The sequence below is a fragment of the Rhinatrema bivittatum genome, chromosome 1 (assembly GCF_901001135.1).
Source record: "Rhinatrema bivittatum chromosome 1, aRhiBiv1.1, whole genome shotgun sequence".
Classification (NCBI taxonomy): domain Eukaryota; kingdom Metazoa; phylum Chordata; class Amphibia; order Gymnophiona; family Rhinatrematidae; genus Rhinatrema; species Rhinatrema bivittatum.
This window is the reverse complement of record NC_042615.1, coordinates 166,023,049-166,043,843: the sequence shown is the minus strand read 5'-3', so window position 1 is coordinate 166,043,843 and position 20,795 is coordinate 166,023,049. Positions and strand designations below refer to the sequence as shown.

The window sequence follows — 20,795 nt, the reverse complement described above, 5'->3', positions numbered from 1 at the left end:
CATCCTGTGGCACTGCCAACTGCTGCAGGTGATTCCAGCACAGTCACATCAGCGCATGGGGCTGGGGAAATCTCCTGGACAACTGCCAGGGGCAGAAAGGTTGTCCCACTCCCCGACAGAGGCCATTAAACCCAGTCCCCTATGGAGCACGACAAAAGTTAAAGGAAGCATAAGAGGAAGAGTAGGATGTGCAGAGGGACGCCATATGCTGCATTCGGGATTCGTATTCATCGGGGGCAGATACATTGCATTCGGCAAGGGGGGCCCCCCGATATGTACATGCATTAATTCTTATTTGTTTCCCAGCTAAAATTGAATTAAGTACAACCCCCCACCCTCCTGACCCACCCAAGACTTAGCAAAACTCCCTGGTTGTCCAGCAGGGGGTCCGGGATCCATCTCCTGCACTCACACCCTCGGCTGCCGGTATTCAAAATGGCGCCGATAGCCTTTGACCTTCTATGTCACAGAGGCTAGCCCCTGACACATGGTAGGAGCAATGGATGGCCGGCGCTATCTTGTGCTCCGACGGAGCGCACTGTTAACCTGCCCTTGGACGCGCGTTTTCCCTTACCCCTTATTCAGTAAGGGGCGGAAGACACGCGTCCAACCCGCGGCACCTAATTAGGTATGCGCGTCCAATTAGGTATGCACGTGTAACCCGCGGCCCTATTAGATATGCGCGTGGGATACAGTAAGTAAAATGTGCAGCCAAGCAGCACATTTTACTCTAAGAAATTAGCGCCTACCCAAAGGTAGGCACTAGTTTCTGCCGGCACCGGGAAAGTGCACAGAGAAGCAGTAAAAACTGCTTTTCTGTGCACCCTCCGACTTAATATCATAGCGATATTAAGTTGGAGGTCCCGAAGGGTGTAAAAAGTAAAAAAAAAAAAGAAAAACAAATTTAAATTGGGCCGGCAGCTGTCGGGCTGAAAACCAGACGCTCAATTTTGCCGGCGTCCGGTTTCCGAGCCCGTGGCTGTCAGCGGGCTCGAGAACAGACGCCGGCAAAATTGAGCGTTGGCTGTCAAACCCACTGACAGCCACCGCTCTGGGTCAAAAGGAGGCGCTAGGGACGCGCTAGTGTCCCTAGAGCCTCCTTTTTCCCGTTTCTACCACACTACCTAATTTACATACTGAATCGAGTGCACCGGCGAGTGGCCGGTGCATGCGCCGGGAGAGCGGACGTTCGTCCACTCTCCCACGTTTTTATTGAATCGGCCCGATAGTGAGAGAGAACCTGGGTGTGGAAATTAGTCTAGGCAGGGTAGCAGGTCCCTTCAACCTCCTGCCCTTTGACAAGATGATCATGTCACCTCTAGTGGTGGTGCCTAAGAAGGAACAGGGTAAATTCAGACTGATACACAATCTCTATTACTCAGTGGGCCGGGCTGTGAATGACTTCATCCCACGGGATTGTGGGGAAGGGGCTCTCATGGTGGAGGTCGACATAAAGTCTGCTTTCCGGCTCTTGACGGTGCATCCAGATGACTTCCCTTTGCTAGAGTTTTGCTTTGAAAGTGATTACTACTTTGATAAATGCATGCCCATGGGGTTCTTTGTTTCATGTGTGCACTTCAAGACTTTCCAGCACCTTTCTACATTTGGAGTTGTCCCGGCACACGAGCTTGACTTGAATCATTCATTACTTGGACAATTTTCTGTTCATTGGACCTCATTGCTCAGAGGTGTGTCACAATCTATTTGATGTCTTTCAGAGCATGGCCAAAGATTTTGGCATTCCACTGGCACTTCCAGCTGAGGTGCTAACTTTCCTCGGCACCGAGCTCAACACCATTCAAATAATGTCCAGGCTCCTAGCCGACAAAATACAGAAGCTGTTCAATTTGACCCAAAGCACTCATCTAGCCCACAAGTTGACTTTGGCCACCATGCAATCCCTAATAGGGATCTTGGCCATTGCCTGCAGGATCACCTCAATGGGCAGGCATTCCTACACCGATTGATTAATGCTTCCTTGACAGTAACCACCGCTTGCGGGTTACCCACGTCTTACATGAGGACTCTGCGGTATGGGAGAAATTCCTAGTCCAATTCAATAGCACAGTAATGTGGTTTCCCCCACCGTATCCAGTTTTAACTTACAGCTATTCTCATATGCCTCTGGAGGCATTGGCTTTGGCCTTTACTTTCAGGGGAGCTGGTGCATTGAGGCTTGGCCTTCCAATTGGGTGGACTTAGGAATCACGGCTAATATCACCTTCCTGGAATGCTTCCTAATAGTGGTAGCACTCCACCTTTGGCAAGGGTGGCTAGCAAACAGAAAGGTGATATTTTGTTTTGACAACCAAACAGTCGTACACATAATCAATCAGCATTCCACTAGGTTTACTCTTATTGTGGAACTCCAGAGGCAGATGGTTTTAAAGTGCTTGCATTTAAATGTATTGGCATGGCTGAGACAATTCCCAGTCTTCACAATGAGATTGCTGACTGTTTTTCTCATTCTAAGTTGGAAGACTTCCGGAGACTTGCTCCGGACACCAAGGAGCAGGCGATGTCGATCCCGTACACCTTTGGACCATTGAGACTGGGTTGCATTCAACCTGCTGTGCAGTCTATCGCACCATCCACTTGGTGAGCATATCTGAAGGGATACAGTGACATCACAAAATTCCTGGGAACCACCTCCCTGCCCGAGAGCCTTGGTCTTTTGCACAGACTGGTGGGATATGTCTTGCAGGTCAAGCAGTGCAGCATGTCTTGAGGTACAGTTCAAGCCAATTTGGCAGGTTATGCCTTCTTCATAAAGGCTCAGGCTTTGCCCAACCCAGCAAGGGTTGAAATGGGGAAGTACCTGGAGGAAGAACTAGAAGACTGAGAGAACGAGAGATGTGGAACAACAGTGGGCCAAACTAAAAGGAGCAATTACTGAAGCAACTAATATATGTTAGAAAAGTTAAGAAAAGCAAAAAAAGAATGAAACCTATCTGGTTCACAAAGGAGGTGGCTGATAAAGTAAAAGATAAAAGAACTGCGTTTAAGAAATATAAAAGATCCTAAAAGGAGGATCACAAGGTAGAATATCTGGTAAAACTGAGGGAGACGAAGAAAGAAATCAAGAAAGCAAAAAGTCAAGCGGAAGAAAGGATTGCCAAAGAGGTAAAGCGAGGTGATAAAACATGTTTCAGATACATCAGTGAAAAGAGAAAAGTCCAAAGTGGTATAGTGAAATTGAAAAGTAAAAAGGATCAATGAGTGGAATCAGATGAAGAAATGGCAGAAATATTAAATGAATACTTCAGTTTGGTGTTCACTAAAGAAGACCCCGGAGAAGGACCATTACTAGTAAACATGAAAAGAGGGGAATGGAATGGGTGAAACTCCATTCACAGAAGAGAATGTATGGGAAGAGCTAAGAAAACTGAAAGTGGACAAAGCCATAGGGTCTGATGAAGTTCATCCCAGGATACTGAGGGAGCTCAGAGATGTGCTGGCGGCTCTGCTGCATGACCTGTTCAATAGATTACTGGAAACGGGAGCGGTGCCGAGTAATTGGAGAAGAGCGGCGGTGGTTCCTCTACACAAAAGTAGGAGCAGAAAAGAGGCTGGAAACTACAGGCCGGTTAGCCTCACCTCTATGGTGGGAAAAGTATTGGAATCGCTGCTGAAGGAAAGAATAGTGAACTATCTACAAGCAGCAGAATTGCTGGACCAGAGGCAGCATAGTTTCACCAAGGGAAGGTCCTGTCAGATGAATCTGATCAACTTTTTTGATTGGGTGACTAAGAAAGAGCGCTCAATGTCATCTACTTGGATTTTAGCAAAGCTTTTGATACGGTCCCACACAATGAGAAGCTTGGGAGTGAGTACGAAGGTGGTGGCCTGGATAGCAAACTGGTTGAAGGACAGAAGACAATGTGTAATGGTAAATGGAATTTACTTGGAAGAGAGAACAGTTATGAGCAGAGTGCTGCAAGGCTCAGTGTTGGGACCGGTCCTGTTCAATATCCTTGTGAGCGACATTGTGGAAGGGATAGAAGGTAAGGTTTGTCTTTTTGCAGATGATACTAAGATCTGCAACAGAGTAGACATGCCGGAAGGAGTGGAGAGAATGAGATGGGATTTAAGGAAGCTGGAAGACTGGTCAAAGATATGGCAGCTGAGATTCAATGCCAAGAAGTGCAGAGTCATGCATATGGTGTGTGGAAATCCAAAGGAAATGTATTCAATGGGGGGTGAAGGGCTGATGTGCACGGAGCAGGAGAGAGACCTTGGGGTGATAGTGTCTAATGATCTGAAGTCGGCGAAACAATGTGACAAGGCAATAGCTAAAGCCAGAAGAATGCTGGGCTGCAGAGAGGAATATCGAGTAAGAAAAGGGAAGTGATTATTCCCTTGTACAGGTCCTTGGTGAGGCCTCACCTGGAGTACTGGAGACCGTATCTATGAAGGGACAGAGACAGGATGGAGGTAGTCCAGAGAAGGGAGACCAAAAAGGTGGATGGTCTTCAGCGAATGACATATGAGGAGAGATTGAAGAACCTAAACATGTATACCCTGGAGGAAAGGAGGAGCAGGGGTGATATGATACAGGCTTTCAGATACATGAAAGGTCTTAATGATCCAAAGTCAACAACAAACCTTTTCCATCAGAAAAATATCAGCAGAACCAGAGGTCATGATTTAAAACTCCAGGGAGGAAGACTCAGAATCAATGTCAGGAAGTATTTCTTCACAGAGAGAGTGGTAAATGCCTGGAAAGCTCTTCTGTAGGAAGAGGTGAAGGATTTCGAAGGGGCATGGGATAAACATTGTGGATCCATAAAATCTAGAGGATGTGAATGAGAAGAAGAGGCATAGGGGTGGCTTGCGGTAATGATGGATACTACCTGGTGATTAATACCCCTATTCAATAAACACACACACAGTTAAAGCGATTCTAACATTGCTCTATGCTTCAATGGCAAGAGAAAATGTGGAAAAAAAGATTTGCATTCACAAATAAGCGGGGGCGTAGCTTGCTTTTGTGCCAGTTACTACCCCAAACCAATTAAGGCCTGGATTTATCAAAATGCGGTAAGTACTGCATGTGATAGCAAAAGGGGTGTGTTTTATGCATTGCATTAATTACCTGTGCAAAGAGTGATACCAGTTCATATTCTGTGATAAGTGCCAAACCTGATGTATGTCCTGAATGCAACCACTGGGGGGACTCAGTTTTCAATGATCCCAGACACACACGAGAGAGTGAGAGTGAGAGTGAGAGAGAGAGAGAGAGAGAGAGAGAGAGAGAGAGAGAGAGAGAGAGAGAGAGACTGGCCATAATAGCATGTCCCATACATAGGTATTTGTATCCCTAGGATAGGCCCACCTAGTAACTCGAGGTGGGGATTAGGTAAGAGTGTAGGGGGTTTGGGGCCGCTTTCACATTGTACATGAGATGTACGAACAGAACAGTGGTCTCTTGTGAAGATTAGCTGGCCTTCGGAGTGAGGAAACTCACTCCAAGATGAGATTTGGGCAAGGGTCTCTCAACCTATCTTGGAGTGAGTTTCCTCACTCCGAAGGCCAGCTAATCTTCACAAGAGACCACTGTTCTGTTCGTACATCTCATGTACAATGTGAAAGTGGCCCCTAACCCCCTACACTCTTACCTAATCCCCACCTCGAGTTACTAGGTGGGCCTATCCTAGGGATACAAATACCTATGTATGGGACATGCTATTATGCCAGTCTCTCTCTCTTCTGAAATAAGCCATACAGGACACATCACAAATGGAGATAAACCCTTTCCACATGGTCACAGCCAACTGGATAGGTGTGTCTCCAAAAGAGGGTTGGGAAACACTGGTCTACATCAACCTACTATAATCCTCCATCAATTGCCAGTTAAAACAACCAAGATTTAACAAACCTACAATAACATAAATACACTTTTTTGATATCTAATCTCAACAGGCAAGCTTGTTCCAATACATTGGAGGTAATACTGAAAAATGGATGGGCCGGATTTTTAAAGATTTACGCACATAGGATGGGTTACGCATGACAGGCCTATTTTATAAAGGCCCAGCAACAAGTGTAAAGCTCTGGGACGCGTCTAAGTCCCGGGGCATCAAAAAAGGGGTGTGGAGGGGGGGGGATGGGGCCAGAGGTCATTTTCCGCTTTTTAGGAGGATTATGTGCTGGCAGGCTGCCGGCAGGCGCAAAAGGTAGGATAGAGGTCGGGGGGAGTTAGAATAGTGCTAGGGGGTGGGAAGGTTAGGGGAAGGAGTGGGAAGGATAGAATAGAGGGAAGAGAAGTACCTTCTCAGGCCGCTCTGAAATCGGAGCGGCCTGGGAGGGAACGGGTGAAGGCCGCGGGCATCAGTGTGCGGAGGGTGCACAATTGTGCACCCCCTTATGCGCGCCGACCTCCGATTTTATAATATGCGCGTACCTGCTTAAGAAAACAACATTAAGATTATAAATGTACTAAATTGCACCTCTGGCAACCAATTCAGCTGTTTCTGCGAAGAATTATGTGATCTCTAACAATCAGATGGTCTGTAATTGTTGATGAAGTATTCTGCAAAAGATGCACTTGACAAAGCATTGATTGATATAGTTCCACAAACCAAATTTCAATAATCTAACCATGGGGCGTAGCCGCGCATATCTTTTAAAATCCGGGGTCGGCGTGCGCAAGGCTGCGCAAAATCGGCAGCCTGCACATGCCGAGCCACGCAACCTGCTACCATTCCCTCCGTAGCCACTCCGAAATCGGAGCGGCCACGGAGGGAACTTTTTTTTTCTCCTCCCCCACCTTTCCCTCCCTTCCCCTATCTAACCCACTCTCCAGCTCTAACTAAATCCCCCTCCCCTACCTTATTTCATTGAGTTGCGCACGTCGCCGGCTCCCTGCCCGGCACAGGCCACTGTGCTGGAGCACTCAGCCCCGCCCCCAGACCGCCGGCACACCTCTGGCCCCGCCCCAGTACCACCACCACCACACCCCCGGACATGCTCACAAACGCTGCGCCGCAACCGACACGCCCCCCCAAACAAAGCTCCAGGACTTACGCTCGTCCCGGGGCTTTGCGTGCACCGGCGGCCTATGCAAAATAGGCGCACCGGTGCGCAAGTGCCCTGCGCGCCGGTGTGCGCATAAAAACATAAAAACATAAAAAGTGTATTTATGTTATTGTAGGTTTGAGGTTTTTTTTTTAATTGTTTGATTTGCTTTTTTCTCACAAATTAAACTAATCAAGCAATCTGCAAAATGAAATTTGTGGGGAAAAAACCTCCCAAAAACGAATCGAAAATGAAAATGAATATTTTTCCCTTGCACATCCCTATAACACATTGCCATTGTAAGTCATGAAGTTACCAAAATGTCATAAATATTATCCAATAATATTTAATTTCCTTGCAACTAATGATTAGAACACAGAATGCAGGGTTCATTTAGTTCACAAAACTCATCAATTTGCTATGTACATCTTGGCAGTGCCTACATTTTTTCTGCCAGTTTTAATAATGGGAGAAAAAATGTCAATCTTTTTCTGTCTTAACTTGAATGTATCTAGTTAACTTGAATTTAACTATTTAACTTAACTTCAGTTTACCTATACCTGATTTAGTTGCTGGGGTGTAGAAATCAAGATTTTTTTCCTAAATCTCCCTTCCTGGTATTTTTGTATAATAAATGTTTTCCTTTGTTCTGGTGAAGATTCCATGTGTAACTTCTTTTCTGATTGGAGATTTGCTTCCCAAAATCCATTTGCCCTCTTATTTCCAATAACAATAAAAAGCTGGCAGAAAACAGAAAACAGTTAATGTAAATTAGTTAAGAAAACATTCTAAATTAGCCAAGCTTATTTGTATTATCTAATGACACATTCTAATGACTCCTCTAAACATTCAGCCCTTAACCATGCCTTTTGTATATAGCATTTAATTTGTATATTGTTTAACCATTTCTATTCTTTCCTATCTCTTCCTCTTTTCTCCAAGTTCTGCTACCCTTGTTAAATGTAACTGCACCTTCGGTCACCACAGTTCTAGTTTGATGTATATTCTGCACTCCCGTTTTATGTAAACCAGCAAGATATGTTTTCATGATTGCCGGTATATAAAAGCCTTAAATAAATAAATAAATAAATAAATAATTACCAAAATAGGAGATAGTCTTGAAAAATAATAAAGTATTCTATCTAGGCAAAATCAGCTTGTGGGAAATCCCACAGATTATTCATAAGATAATTTTGTTTTAACATGTGCTTGATGCTGCTCTTAAATGAAGATATAATAGCCCAATTTTTGCCATTCATTTTAAATTATTCAAGTGAATTTAGTATGTCTGAAAAGTACTAGATATCTGCACTGAAAATCAAACAACTCCTTCCTTATATCCACAAAAAGGTAGCGTACAGGAAAGGGAAAGCAAAATCTTCCTCACATTGCACACCAATGTGATTCAACCCTGTTTCAAGGTGGAACACCTTTAATTTTGAAAAGGAAATTCAGCCTTCATGCCTGGCAAACCCTTTCCTCTTTTGCGGAGGCAGCCAAACTATGATGGCACTATTTTAGCAGGTACTGTTTCAGTTTAGTGCAATAGCATGGACATTTAATTCAAGGTAAAAAGAGAGACTGGTCAACGTAAACTGTACCCACTTTCAAGAAGTGAAGACCATATTGTAACAGTATTGCTCAAAATTTAAATACGTGCAAAGCCCTTTAGCTGGAAAGGAAAGAAATATAGCTTTCCATAGCACTGTATATACTATAAAACCAAATGCATTATAAACTAGGACTTATTGCAATAACTCTTTGGCATTAAGTTAGAAAGGTAGGAATAGGGCCAAAAATTCAAATAAAATAGGGACAAAGAGAGAAAATACTGGCAAGAGTTGTGTTTGCACTTCTGGGTTTTATACAATAAGCTACAATATGCAGTCTTTGACAGTCAAAGTTAGAATGGTCAAAGTTTCCAAGGCTGAAATTAAAGAGAACAAATTTTAGTCTGGTTCAAGTTTGATAGAAATGTATTTTATTGCACCCAGGTGCACTGGGATACTTGATCAGATTTTTCTTGTGAATCAAGAGGGAAAAAAAAACAAGTAGATTCACCTTAATCAGATGAAAATTAACAGAAACCCACACTAAATATATTCTACATAGGTTTCAGTGAATCAGAGATTCTACTTGGAATCCAATGCAGATTCATCAGTTCTCAAAAATATGCAAATTTGCTGAACCTGAAAAAAGTTTGCAACTTAATTGAATTGGTTCACAACCTTTTTATTTTTGTTTTTTTTTTTTTACATTTGCACATCCTTATTCAAAACCACTTTCTGAACATTTGGATATTCTTGAAGTCAGCAGAAGAATATCCCAGGTAGGTAATTAATGCTAATATTCTCCTGTATCTTTTAAGTGTTCAAGTATCCTTTACTAAATGCCTGAGCTGCATAAATTGTTTTATATCATTCTTCGCTCCTTGGCATAAATCTTTGCACACATTTACATTTTGAACAGTGAAGACCAGTGCAAATATTTCAATATATGTAAAAAGTAAATTCTTCCTCTTTCCATATTTCTGTCATTCAACAGTAAATAGAAAAACTGTGTGTAACATAGTAACATAGTAATGAGGGCAGAAAAGGATCTTATGGTCCATCGAGTCTGCCCAACAAGTTTCTTATGGCAGTTTCTGCCACGCCATGCAGGTTACAGCTCTGTGTAGATATCCCCTTTTGTAGGGATGTGAATCGTGTCCTCGATCGTCTTAACGATCGATTTCGGCTGGGAGGGGGAGGGAATCGTATTGTTGCCGTTTGGGGGGGTAAAATATCGTGAAAAATCGTTAAAAATCGTTAAAAATCGAAAAATCGAAAAATCGAAAAAACCGGCACATTAAAACCCCCTAAAACCCACCCCCGACCCTTTAAATTAAATCCCCCACCAAATAACTTAAATAACCTGCGGGTCCAGCGGCGGTCCGGAACGGCAGCGGTCCGGAACGGGCTCCTGCTCTGAATCTTGTCGTCTTCAGCCGGCGCCATTTTCCAAAATGGCGCCGAAAAATGGCGGCGGCCATAGACGAAAAAGATTGGACGGCAGGAGGTCCTTCCGGACCCCCGCTGGACTTTTGGCAAGTCTCGTGGGGGTCAGGAGGCCCCCCACAAGCTGGCCAAAAGTTCCTGGAGGTCCAGCGGGGGTCAGGGAGCGATTTCCCGCCGCGAATCGTTTTCATACGGAAAATGCCGCCGGCAGGAGATCGACTGCAGGAGGTCGTTCAGCGAGGCGCCGGAACCCTCGCTGAACGACCTCCTGCAGTCGATCTCCTGCCGGCGCCATTTTCCATACGAAAACGATTTGCGGCGGGAAATCGCTCCCTGACCCCCGCTGGACCTCCAGGAACTTTTGGCCAGCTTGTGGGGGGCCTCCTGACCCCCACGAGACTTGCCAAAAGTCCAGCGGGGGTCCGGAAGGACCTCCTGCCGTCCAATCTTTTTCGTCTATGGCCGCCGCCATTTTCGGCGCCATTTTGGAAAATGGCGCCGGCTGAAGACGACAAGATTCAGAGCAGGAGCCCGTTCCGGACCGCTGCCGTTCCGGACCGCCGCTGGACCCGCAGGTTATTTAAGTTATTTGGGGGGGGGTTCGGGAGGGTGGGGGATTTAATTTAAAGGGTCGGGGGTGGGTTTTAGGGGGTTTTAGTGTGCCGGCTCACGATTCTAACGATTTATAACGATAAATTGTTAGAATCTGTATTGTATTGTGTTCCATAACGGTTTAAGACGATATTAAAATTATCGGACGATAATTTTAATCGTCCTAAAACGATTCACATCCCTACCCTTTTGTATTAGTGTGCAGCAAGCTGTGAGCCAAGAGAAGGTAGAGGTTCAAATCCTGCTTCTACCACAAGGTGACCTTGGGTAAGTCACTGTACCCTCTGTTGCCTCACGTACAAACCAAGAATGTAAGTCCTGTGAGGATAGAGAAATATCCACTGTGCCTATATGTAATCTCCTTTGAAGTGCCATGAAAGGCAGTATCTTAACAGTATTTGGTTAATGATACTAGATAATTTCAATGAGCCCAGAATATTACTGATAAGTTATACAAAGACATAGGAGCCAATGTAATAAGACCCATGCTAAAATTGGCACTATTTTTCTGAGCCTGTTTTTTTGAGCGTGAGTGGCAAGAACAGTCAGTCCTATGGGATGTAATAAGAGAATGCATGCAAATGAGATACGTGAAAAAAAAAACTCATGCAAGACCAAATACACACGTCAATACCCACATAAAAGCCCCGATGCAGAAAGCCACGGGAAAAACAGGTACTAAAATAGGCACTAATGGAAAAATGTTGCAGACTCATTGCTAACTATTTCAAGTTACTACTATGCAAAAATAAATTGTTTCAGCTCCTATCACTTTGGTCCTTTTGCTCCATTGCTGACAATAGTGTGGTTGTGTGTCCATGCAGCGTTTTGCTCACCGGGCGCCCAAGGCCACTCGGCATGGATTAGCCCCACCTGGAGGGAGCAGGAACTGGGACAGACAGACCAGTGATCTCCAGGGGCTACAAATAAAGCACCGATGCCTCACAGAGCCGCAGCTTCACCGGGACCAGGATCGAAAGCTGCCAAAGCGGTAGGAGAGATCGCAATTAGCAAGCCCATGGTGCTCAGCAAGAAAAAGGCTGCATGGACACACAACCACACTAATGCCAGAAATGTAGTAAAAGGGTCTCCAGAGAGGCGCTTTAACTTAACTCCTGCCCTGACCCCGGAGCTAAAAAAACACACTTAAAAAACCCCGCAATAACCGTTCATCCTGCTAGCATGACTCCCTGCATTGCCCTTTAATAGATAATTACCTCCTTTACATGCCTTTTGCAGGCATTCACCCAAAACCTGGAGATTTGTGCCAAGCAGACTTCTCCATGCTCTGTGACAGCCATCCACCCTCAAATGTGCTTGTATACTAATTTTTTTCTGCATTTGAGCACTTTCAGTTACTGGTATGTATGCACCAATTGGAATCAGAGGAAAGAACACTATTTATCTGCTTTTTTTTTTAACAGTTGACATTGTAATTGCTGAATAAAATATATTCTAACCAAGAAAATAAAACATTTTCTGCATGTAAAACAATGGTGAGTAATAAAGGACCACAATCACAAAAAGAAACAGCAATAATTGGAAAGTTAGAACTGCCGATGTAGTGAAATGTAACCTTGTAACATTGAAGCCTCTTTGATTATTGCTCATGGGTCAATATCAGGGTAATTAACATAGATAAATTATGCATAACTCGTTAGCAGTTCAGCAACTTTAATTTACACTTTCTTTTGGAAACTTTTCCCAGGCTTTAATTAAGACACACACATCTTTTTTTTAACATTGACTTCATTGTCTTTCCCTGCTGCATGGCCCTGAGGTGAATAATTGAAGAAAGTCCAGTCTGGCAAATAGAAAACACTTGAAAACTTTGCAGAAAATTATACTTTGCCAAAGAATGTGTAAAATATCCTCAATATAACTAGAAAGAATCATACGGTTCTTCTACATATTTTTACTGATTCAGAGCGTCCTTCAGTATTGTCCTTTCATATTAAATTGCATAAGTCACAGAAAGAACTCTGCTTCCATACCTCAACAAGTTCATTACTCCAAATATTGGCATCCATTTTTAGGCTCCGCACTTTTGAAATTTTGGGTCCAAGAGACCTATGCTGCCCTGGAAAATCATAGGCAAAATTATTAACACAATTTTGAAGCATTCTAAGTTCACTAGACTTAATAAATCTATAAAAGGCCTCATTCTTCTTCAAATCACTCAGAGGAAAAAGTAGAGGTCCTTTTCAGTTCAACAAATAAAAAAAATAGTTTGCCCTTATGATTTATGCAAACACAAACTAGAATGTGTCACAGAAGAGTTGCGAGGTATACTCCTTTACAAACATTGTTACTCGCCTAAAAAAATGGGATAGAGTGGGATACAACTATTTTACATAAATAAACGGCCACACAAAGTCCTCATATCTAAGGCATACCAAAAGAGGAATGCAAGCATGCTCTAGTGATAATATGATCTTGGATGCTGATGACAGTAACCACCTTTTCATAAGACTGCTGTAATGTCATATTTGTTTTCTTTATAATTATGAACAAGGGTTGAAGTAAGAAAAAGAGTGGGAACAGTTATTTTCCAGCTCACAAATCTTACTGCTTCCATTTCTATTGCCCACTGTCTCCTCTGACACATCTCTATTCCAAGTTAGTGCTGTGCTTAAATCAGCTTTTTAAAACTTTGCTTAGTATGGAGTCTTAAATATGCATTAAGACTGACTTCTGTACCATTGGACAAGCGCTGGTTTTGCATATGGTCAGGTACTATAGAATGCTGTAGTGAGATTAATAACTGGTTGATTATAGGGAACATTACCCTTTATTTCAAAGAGTTTCACTGGCTGCCAAAAGAATATAGGTTAAAATTTAAACTGATCAGTCATATTTGAAAAAATCTTCTTCAATATTATTTGGTTCCACAGATGTTATGGTCCATGGTTAATATGCTATTAACAGTACCTATCTATAAGAAGGTTTGGCAGCAAATTACTTATCAATCTCAATGCTAGATCCTGTGCTTTGGAATGGCATGCCTTTAGACATTAAGACTGAAAAGGAACTCAATTTTTTAAAAAAAAGAAAGTAGACATCTACTTGAATAAGCCTTTCCATCACTTACTTAAAGTTAACGAGTGTTTCTGGTCTGTGAAAATGGGCAATGATGAGAAGAATGGGTTAGAAGCCCAGCTTATATAAATTTGTGATATTTTATTTGTTATGCTTTCATTGAGCGATATTAGTATTGTTGAATTGATTCATTGTATGTTTGGTCTTGATTTTAATTGATGTGGATGTTCTGAATTGTAATATGTTCAGAAATGGAGATGAATCAGGTGGAATATACATTTCTAAATAAATAAATCTTTCACTAATCTATTCCCTCATCACTTAATCAGTAATCATTATCAATCCTCTTCCCCTATTTCTGATCACTGATGCCTCAGCCCCATACCTTCCTGTGTCTAACTTCCGCTGTTTCTTCAATGACTCTACTCTTGTCTTGTTACATATCTGTTCCTTCACATATTGTAATGATGGACCAGTCGTGGGATGGTCCAGTGACCAGCCAATTCACTCCAGGATGCGGCAAAGTTATCAATGGCATTGACGCCTCTCCCTGTCACTCACGTGCCAGCCTAAGGTGAGCATGCATGCCTCAATACCCTAGTTAAAGGCCTCAAAGTGGGAAATCGATGGTGGCCCCTGGTAATGATATCAGCATGACTGGGTAAAGGCCCAGTCGTGCTCCTCTTTAATACCTTAGCAACAGGTCCTCCTGCCTTGTCTGAGATGTGCTCTCTGTGCCTTGTTGTCCTGCCTTGCCTTGTTGCCATGCTGTGCCTACTTGTCTTGTTCCTCCCTTTCCCTGCCTCTCTGTAGCCTTGCTCTATGTGCCCTGCCTTGCCTTGTTCCTCTATGTCCGTCCTGCCTTGTCCTGTCTGTCATGGCCTGATTCCTAGTTCTGACCTCTGCTATGGATTTTGACTCTCCCTTCCCAGCCACCTGGACCTGACCCTTGCTTTGGACCAGACTACTCACTTGCCTGCCATCTGGTACTGACTTCTGCCAAAACACCAACTACTCCTTTGGATCTCCACATGCCCTGATCTTGGCTTGGACCCTGACACTGATTCTCGCTGTCTGCACTAACATCAACTTGGACCTGGACCCTGCCTGCTGCCAGCTCTAACCTCAGCCTATGCATTTAACCATTCCTTATATGACTTTTGCCAAAGCCCTGCTGACCCCTGGAAACCAAGGGCTCAACTTGTGGGGAATGGAGCTGGTATACGTGAAGCTCTGGATCAAGTCCCATAAAGAGTGAGTCCAAAAGATGTTGGCATGGGCCTAGCAGGTTTGCCTGCAAGGCTGCATCAACCACACCACAGACCATGACCTCAGTGGATTTGTGCCCAACTTAGACTATCTCTGGCTTGGCCCTCCAGATCCAGCAACAGCAAGATCAGCTCAATAACATAACTGGCATTCTTCAAGGCCTGGCAGCTCAAATGGAGTCCTGCACTGGTGCCTCCCATAGCCACTCTGACTTGACAAAAGGGAACCATACCACATCTTTCACCGCTGCCAAGGTATGATGGCGACCCCAATGGACGCCAAGGTTTCATCAACCAGTGCACAATGCACTTTGAAGTACAGGTCTCCAGTTTTCCCTCATACTAAAGAGACCTTCATGCTCACTCTACTGGGTGATCCTGCCCTAGACTGAGCATCGCCACTGTGGGAGCAGAATGAAACTCAGATAGGAAAATTGGAAAACTTCCTCTACCAGTAGCGGCAGGTTTTTGAAGAGACTTTCTATTTTTTAACATGATGAAATTTTATGGTGAATAATGTGAATTAAAACTCTTTTTGAATTTATATCTACCCAAATTGGGTTTTTATCAAATCTTCTTCACGAGACGCCGAACAGTTCCCAAAAACACTGACACAGAGGAGATGATCACCTTGCTGGTGGCTGAAAGGAATCAGTAAGTTTTTGCTTGGGACATTGTCTTTTTTAAAAGTATTGGGGCAAAGTTAACTATTTGGGAATATTATTTAGTGTGTTTGTGCCTTTAATAGTCAGAAAGGCAGTGAATAAACAAGTTAGACTGTTTGTATTTTTAAATAGTCAGTCAATAAGGTAGCAGTAGGTAGGCAGTGAATAAACAAGTTAGACTGTTTGTATTTTTAGTCAGTCAATAAGGTAGCAGTAGGTAGTGTGTTTATTTTTAAAAGTCTACAGGATTGAGTGTTCTCCAGACTTTTAAAGAACTGAGTGTTTGTATTTAATACTGAGTGTTTGTATTGAAAAAAAACCACAAAAAAAAAAAAAACAACACCACAAAAAGTAGCCAGAAGCTAGAAATAAGCTAGGAGCAGTGTATACCTAAGTAAAAAAGTTGAATAGTTCAGCTCAGTTACTCACCTTGGAAAGGTGTTGAGGTAGTGTGATTGGGTTTGAATAGGGACCAACATTTGTTAATCAAGAGAGCAGTGAGTCACTCAGGCTGACTAACTGAAGTTAGACTGTTTGTATTTCCCAACCCTCCCACCCACCCCTAGCTCATCCCTTAATTTATAGGCAGGTGCCACTTTCACAAAAAAAAAAAAAAAAATCAACAAAAACTTTATTAAGAATTCGATCAGACCCCGGTAGGCCACTACCAGACCCATAGTGAATTCACTAATACATTTAAAGGACGTTAGACACATTCCTACTCCCATAGCAACCTAAAACTTAACTAGTAACTGATCAAAATTGAGATGAAGGCAGCAGTCCAGCAGCAAGAGGGGGGCTTCCCAGTCTTTTGCATAGAGTGTCACATGTATGATTTTTTACCCATTGGTGAGAAGTTGTACATGTGCATGCGATGCAAAGAGCTCCTGGCTCTCAGAGAACGAGTCTGATCTCTGGAGGCTAGAGTGGCAGACCTGGAGGAGCTGAGGCAGACAGAGAGGTATATAAATGAGACCTTCAGGGACATAGTAGTCAAGTCCCAACTTCAGACTGGCAGCCCTGGTGCTGCCTTGGAGGAAGAAGGTCTCATGATGGGAGAGCACCAACCAGGTGCAGCAGGAAAGGATCCTGTAAGCAAGGACCTGCTCTCCAGGTGATGCATTGTCCTTTCACACTGAGGATATCTCCCCAAGGTCTACTGCCCAGGAGGGAAGGGTTAGGTCGGCCGTCATAGTTGGTGATTCGATTATTAGGAATGTAGATAGCTGGGTGGCTGGTGGGCGTGAGGATCACCTGGTAATATGCCTACCTGGTGCGAAGCTGGCGGACCTCACGTGTCACCTAGAAAGGATTTTAGACGGTGCTGGGGAGGAGCTGGCTGTCATGGTACATGTAGGCACCAATGACATAGGAAAATGTGGGAGGGAGGTTCTGGAAGCCAAATTTAGGCTCTTAGATAGAAAGCTTAAATCCAGAACCTCCAGGGTAGCATTCTCTGAAATGCTCCCTGTTCCACGCGCAGGTCACCAGAGGCAGGCAGAGCTCCAGAGTCTCAATGCGTGGATGAGACGATGGTGCAAGGAAGAGGGATTCAGTTTTGTTAGGAATTGGGGAACCTTTTGGGGAAGGGGGAGTCTCTTCCGAAGGGATGGGCTCCACCTTAACCAGGGTGGAACCAGACTGCTGGCGCTAACCTTTCAAAAGGAGATAGAGCAGCTTTTAAACTAGAACCAAGGGGAAAGCCGAAAGTCGCTCAGCAGCGCATGGTTCGGAGAGAAGTATCTTTAAAGGATACTAATGATGCATTAGAATTAGGGCATCCTGACAGTGAGGTTCCAATAATTAGAAAAGTAGTCCAAGTGCCTGTAACGGTACAGAGCCCTAATTTAACATCTTTTCTAGAGGCGTCTGTGGATGATATACAAACCAGAGCAACATTGATTGTTGCTTTTGGATTGGAGCAGGAGAAAAATTTAGTCCTACAAAAGTACTTTAGAAATAAGGTATTTAAGTTTTGTGGGCAGACCATTCAGGTCTTTCCTGACGTCTCTAGGAACACTCAGATGAGAAGAAAAATGTTTCTTGCTTTAAAAGAGAGAGTAGTGGCCCTTGGAGCCACATATTTTCTCAAGTTTCCTTGTCGATGTATAGTAATGTTTAATAAAAATAAATTTGTATTCCTTGAGCCTACACACCTAGAAACTTTCCTAATTGATAAAGAAGGACGAGATGTTATCACAACAGATTAAAGATCCTGGTTGTAATAGATAAATTACTCCACATTATTTCATGCTTGAATGAAAAATTTCTTTTGTCAAATTGCTAAATGCCTCCCTTAATGTGGACTTTATTTAGGAGTACATGTATAACTTTTTCTTTTTGTAAAGTACATACGTATGTTGATAATATGAATGTAACTCAAAATTTTCCTTTTCTTTATTCATTGTAAAATGTTTAAGAAAATTTAATAAACAAAAAAAAACAAAAAACTCACCTGAGCTAAAATATTCTAACTTATCCCTATCAATTAAAAAGCAGAATGAAAATACAAACAAAAAACAAACTTTGAAATGTTTGTATGCTAATGCCAGAAGTCTAAGAAGTAAGATGGGAGAATTAGAATGTATAGCAGTGAATGATGACAGACTTAATTGGCATCTCAGAGACACGGTGGAAAGAGGATAACCAATGGGACAGTGCTATACCGGGGTACAAATTATATCGCAATGACAGAGAGGAGAACTCGGGAGGAGGTGTGGTGCTTTATGTCCGGGATGGCATAGAGTCCAACAGGATAAACATCCTGCATGAGACTAAATACAAAATTGAATCTTTATGAGTAGAAATCCCTTGTGTGTCGGGGAAGACTATCGAGATAGGGGTATACTATCATCCACCTGGTCAAGATGGTGAGATGGACAGTGAAATGCTAAGAGAAATTAGGGAAGCTAACCAAATTGGTAGTACAGTAATAATGGGAGACTTCAATTACCTCAATATTGACTGGGTAAATGTATCATCGGGTCACACTAGAGAGATAACGTTCCTGGATGGAATAAATGATAGCTTTATGGAGCAATTAGTTCAGGAACAGACGAGAGAGGGAGCAATTTTAGATCAAATTATCAGTGGAGCACAGGACTTGGTGAGAGAGGTAACGGTGGTGGGGCCGCTTGGCAATAGTCATCATAATATGATCAAATTTGATGTAATGACTGGAAGAGAAACAGTGTGCAAATCCACAGCTCTTGTGCTAAACTTTCAAAAGGGAAACTTTGATAAAATGAGAAAAATTGTTAGAAAAAAATTGAAAGGAGCAGCTACAAAAGTAAAAAATATCCAAGAGGCGTGGTCATTGTTAAAAAATACCATTCTAGAAGCACAGTCCAGATGTATTCCACACATTAAGAAAGGTGGAAAGAAGGCAAAACGATTACCGGCATGGTTAAAAGGGGAGGTGAAAGAAGCTATTTTAGCCAAAAGATCTTCATTCAAAAATTGGAAGAAGGATCCAACAGAAGAAAATAGGATAAAGCATAAACGTTGGCAAGTTAAATGTAAGACATTGATAAGACAGGCTAAGAGAGAATTTGAAAAGAAATTGGCTGTAGAGGCAAAAACTCACAGTAAACACTTTTTAAAAAATATCCGAAGCAGAAAGCCTGTGAGGCAGTCAGTTGGACAGTTAGATGATCAAGGGGTTAAAGGGGCACTTAGAGAAGATAAGGCCATCGCGGAAAGATTAAATGATTTCTTTGCTTCGGTGTTTACTGAAGAGGATGTTGGGGAGGTACCCATAATGGAGAAGGTTTTCATGGGTAATGATTCAGATGGACTGAATCAAATCACGGTGAACCTAGAAGATGTGGTAGGCCTGATTGACAAACTGAAGAGTAGTAAATCACCTGGACCGGATGGTATACACCCCAGAGTTCTGAAGAAACTAAAAAATGAAATTTCAGACCTATTAGTACAAATTTGTAACTTATCATTAAAATCATCCATTGTACCTGAAGACTGGAGGATAGCAAATGTAACCCCAATATTTAAAAAGGGCTCCAGGGGCGATCCAGGAAACTACAGACTGGATAGCCTGACTTCAGTGCCAGGAAAAATAGTGGAAAGTGTTCTAAACATCAAAATCACAGAACATATAGAAAGACATGGTTTAATGGAACAAATCAGCATGGCTTTACCCAGGGTAAGTCTTGCCTCACAAATCTGCTTCACTTTTTTGAAGGAGTTAATAAAAATGTGGATAAAGGTGAACCAGTAGATATAGTATACTTGAATTTTCAGAAGGTGTTTGACAAAGTTCCTCATGAGAGGCTTCTAGGAAAAGTAAAAAGTCATGGGATAGGTGGCGATGTCCTTTCATGGATTGCAAACTGGCTAAAGGACAGGAAACAGAGAGTAGGATTAAATGGACAATTTTCTCAGTGGAAGGGAGTGGACAGTGGAGTGCCTCAGGGATCTGTATTGGGACCCTTACTTTTCAATATATTTATAAATGATCTGGAAAGAAATACGACGAGTGAGATAATCAAATTTGCAGATGACACAAAATTGTTCAGAGTAGTTAAATCACAAGCAGATTGTGATAAATTGCAGGAAGACCTTGTGAGACTGGAAAATTGGGCATCCAAATGGCAGATGAAATTTAATGTGGATAAGTGCAAGGTGATGCATATATGGGAAAAATAACCCATGCTATAATTATACAATGTTGGGTTCCATATTAGGTGCTACAACCCAAGAAAGAGATCTAGGTGTCATAGTGGATAACACATTGAAATTGTCGGTTCAGTGTGCTGTGGCAGTCAAAAAAGCAAACAGAATGTTGGGAATTATTAGAAAGGGAATGGTGAATAAAAACGGAAAATGTCATAATGCCTCTGTATCGCTCCATGGTGAGACCGCACCTTGAATACTGTGTACAATTTTGGTCGCCGCATCTCAAAAAAGATATAATTGCGATGGAGAAGGTACAGAGAAGGGCTACTAAAATGATAAGGGGAATGGAACTCCCCTATGAGGAAAGACTAAAGAGGTTAGGACTTTTCAGCCTGGAGAAGAGATGGCTGAGGGGCGATATGATAGAGATGTTTAAAATCATGAGAGGTCTAGAATGGGTAGATGTGAATCGGTTATTTACTCTTTCAGATAGTAGAAGGACTAGGGGGCACTCCATGAAGTTAGCATGGGGCACATTTAAAACTAATCGAAGAAAGTTATTT

At 42.7% G+C, this 20,795-nt stretch overlaps 1 protein-coding gene across 5 annotated transcripts in view; it reads right to left on the bottom strand.

The window, feature by feature from the left end:
* The window catches only part of ARAP2 (ArfGAP with RhoGAP domain, ankyrin repeat and PH domain 2), a 619,943-nt gene that overhangs the window by 256,380 nt on the left and 342,768 nt on the right, over window positions 1–20,795 (bottom strand). For all 5 annotated transcript variants that reach the window (XM_029589653.1, XM_029589667.1, XM_029589686.1 and 2 more), the window contains exons 12-13: window positions 12,620–12,705; window positions 7,578–7,757 (exon numbers count right to left, since the gene is read on the bottom strand). In XM_029589653.1, the coding sequence (XP_029445513.1) occupies window positions 7,578–7,757; window positions 12,620–12,705 (266 nt within the window). The remainder of the gene's footprint in view (window positions 1–7,577; window positions 7,758–12,619; window positions 12,706–20,795) is intronic.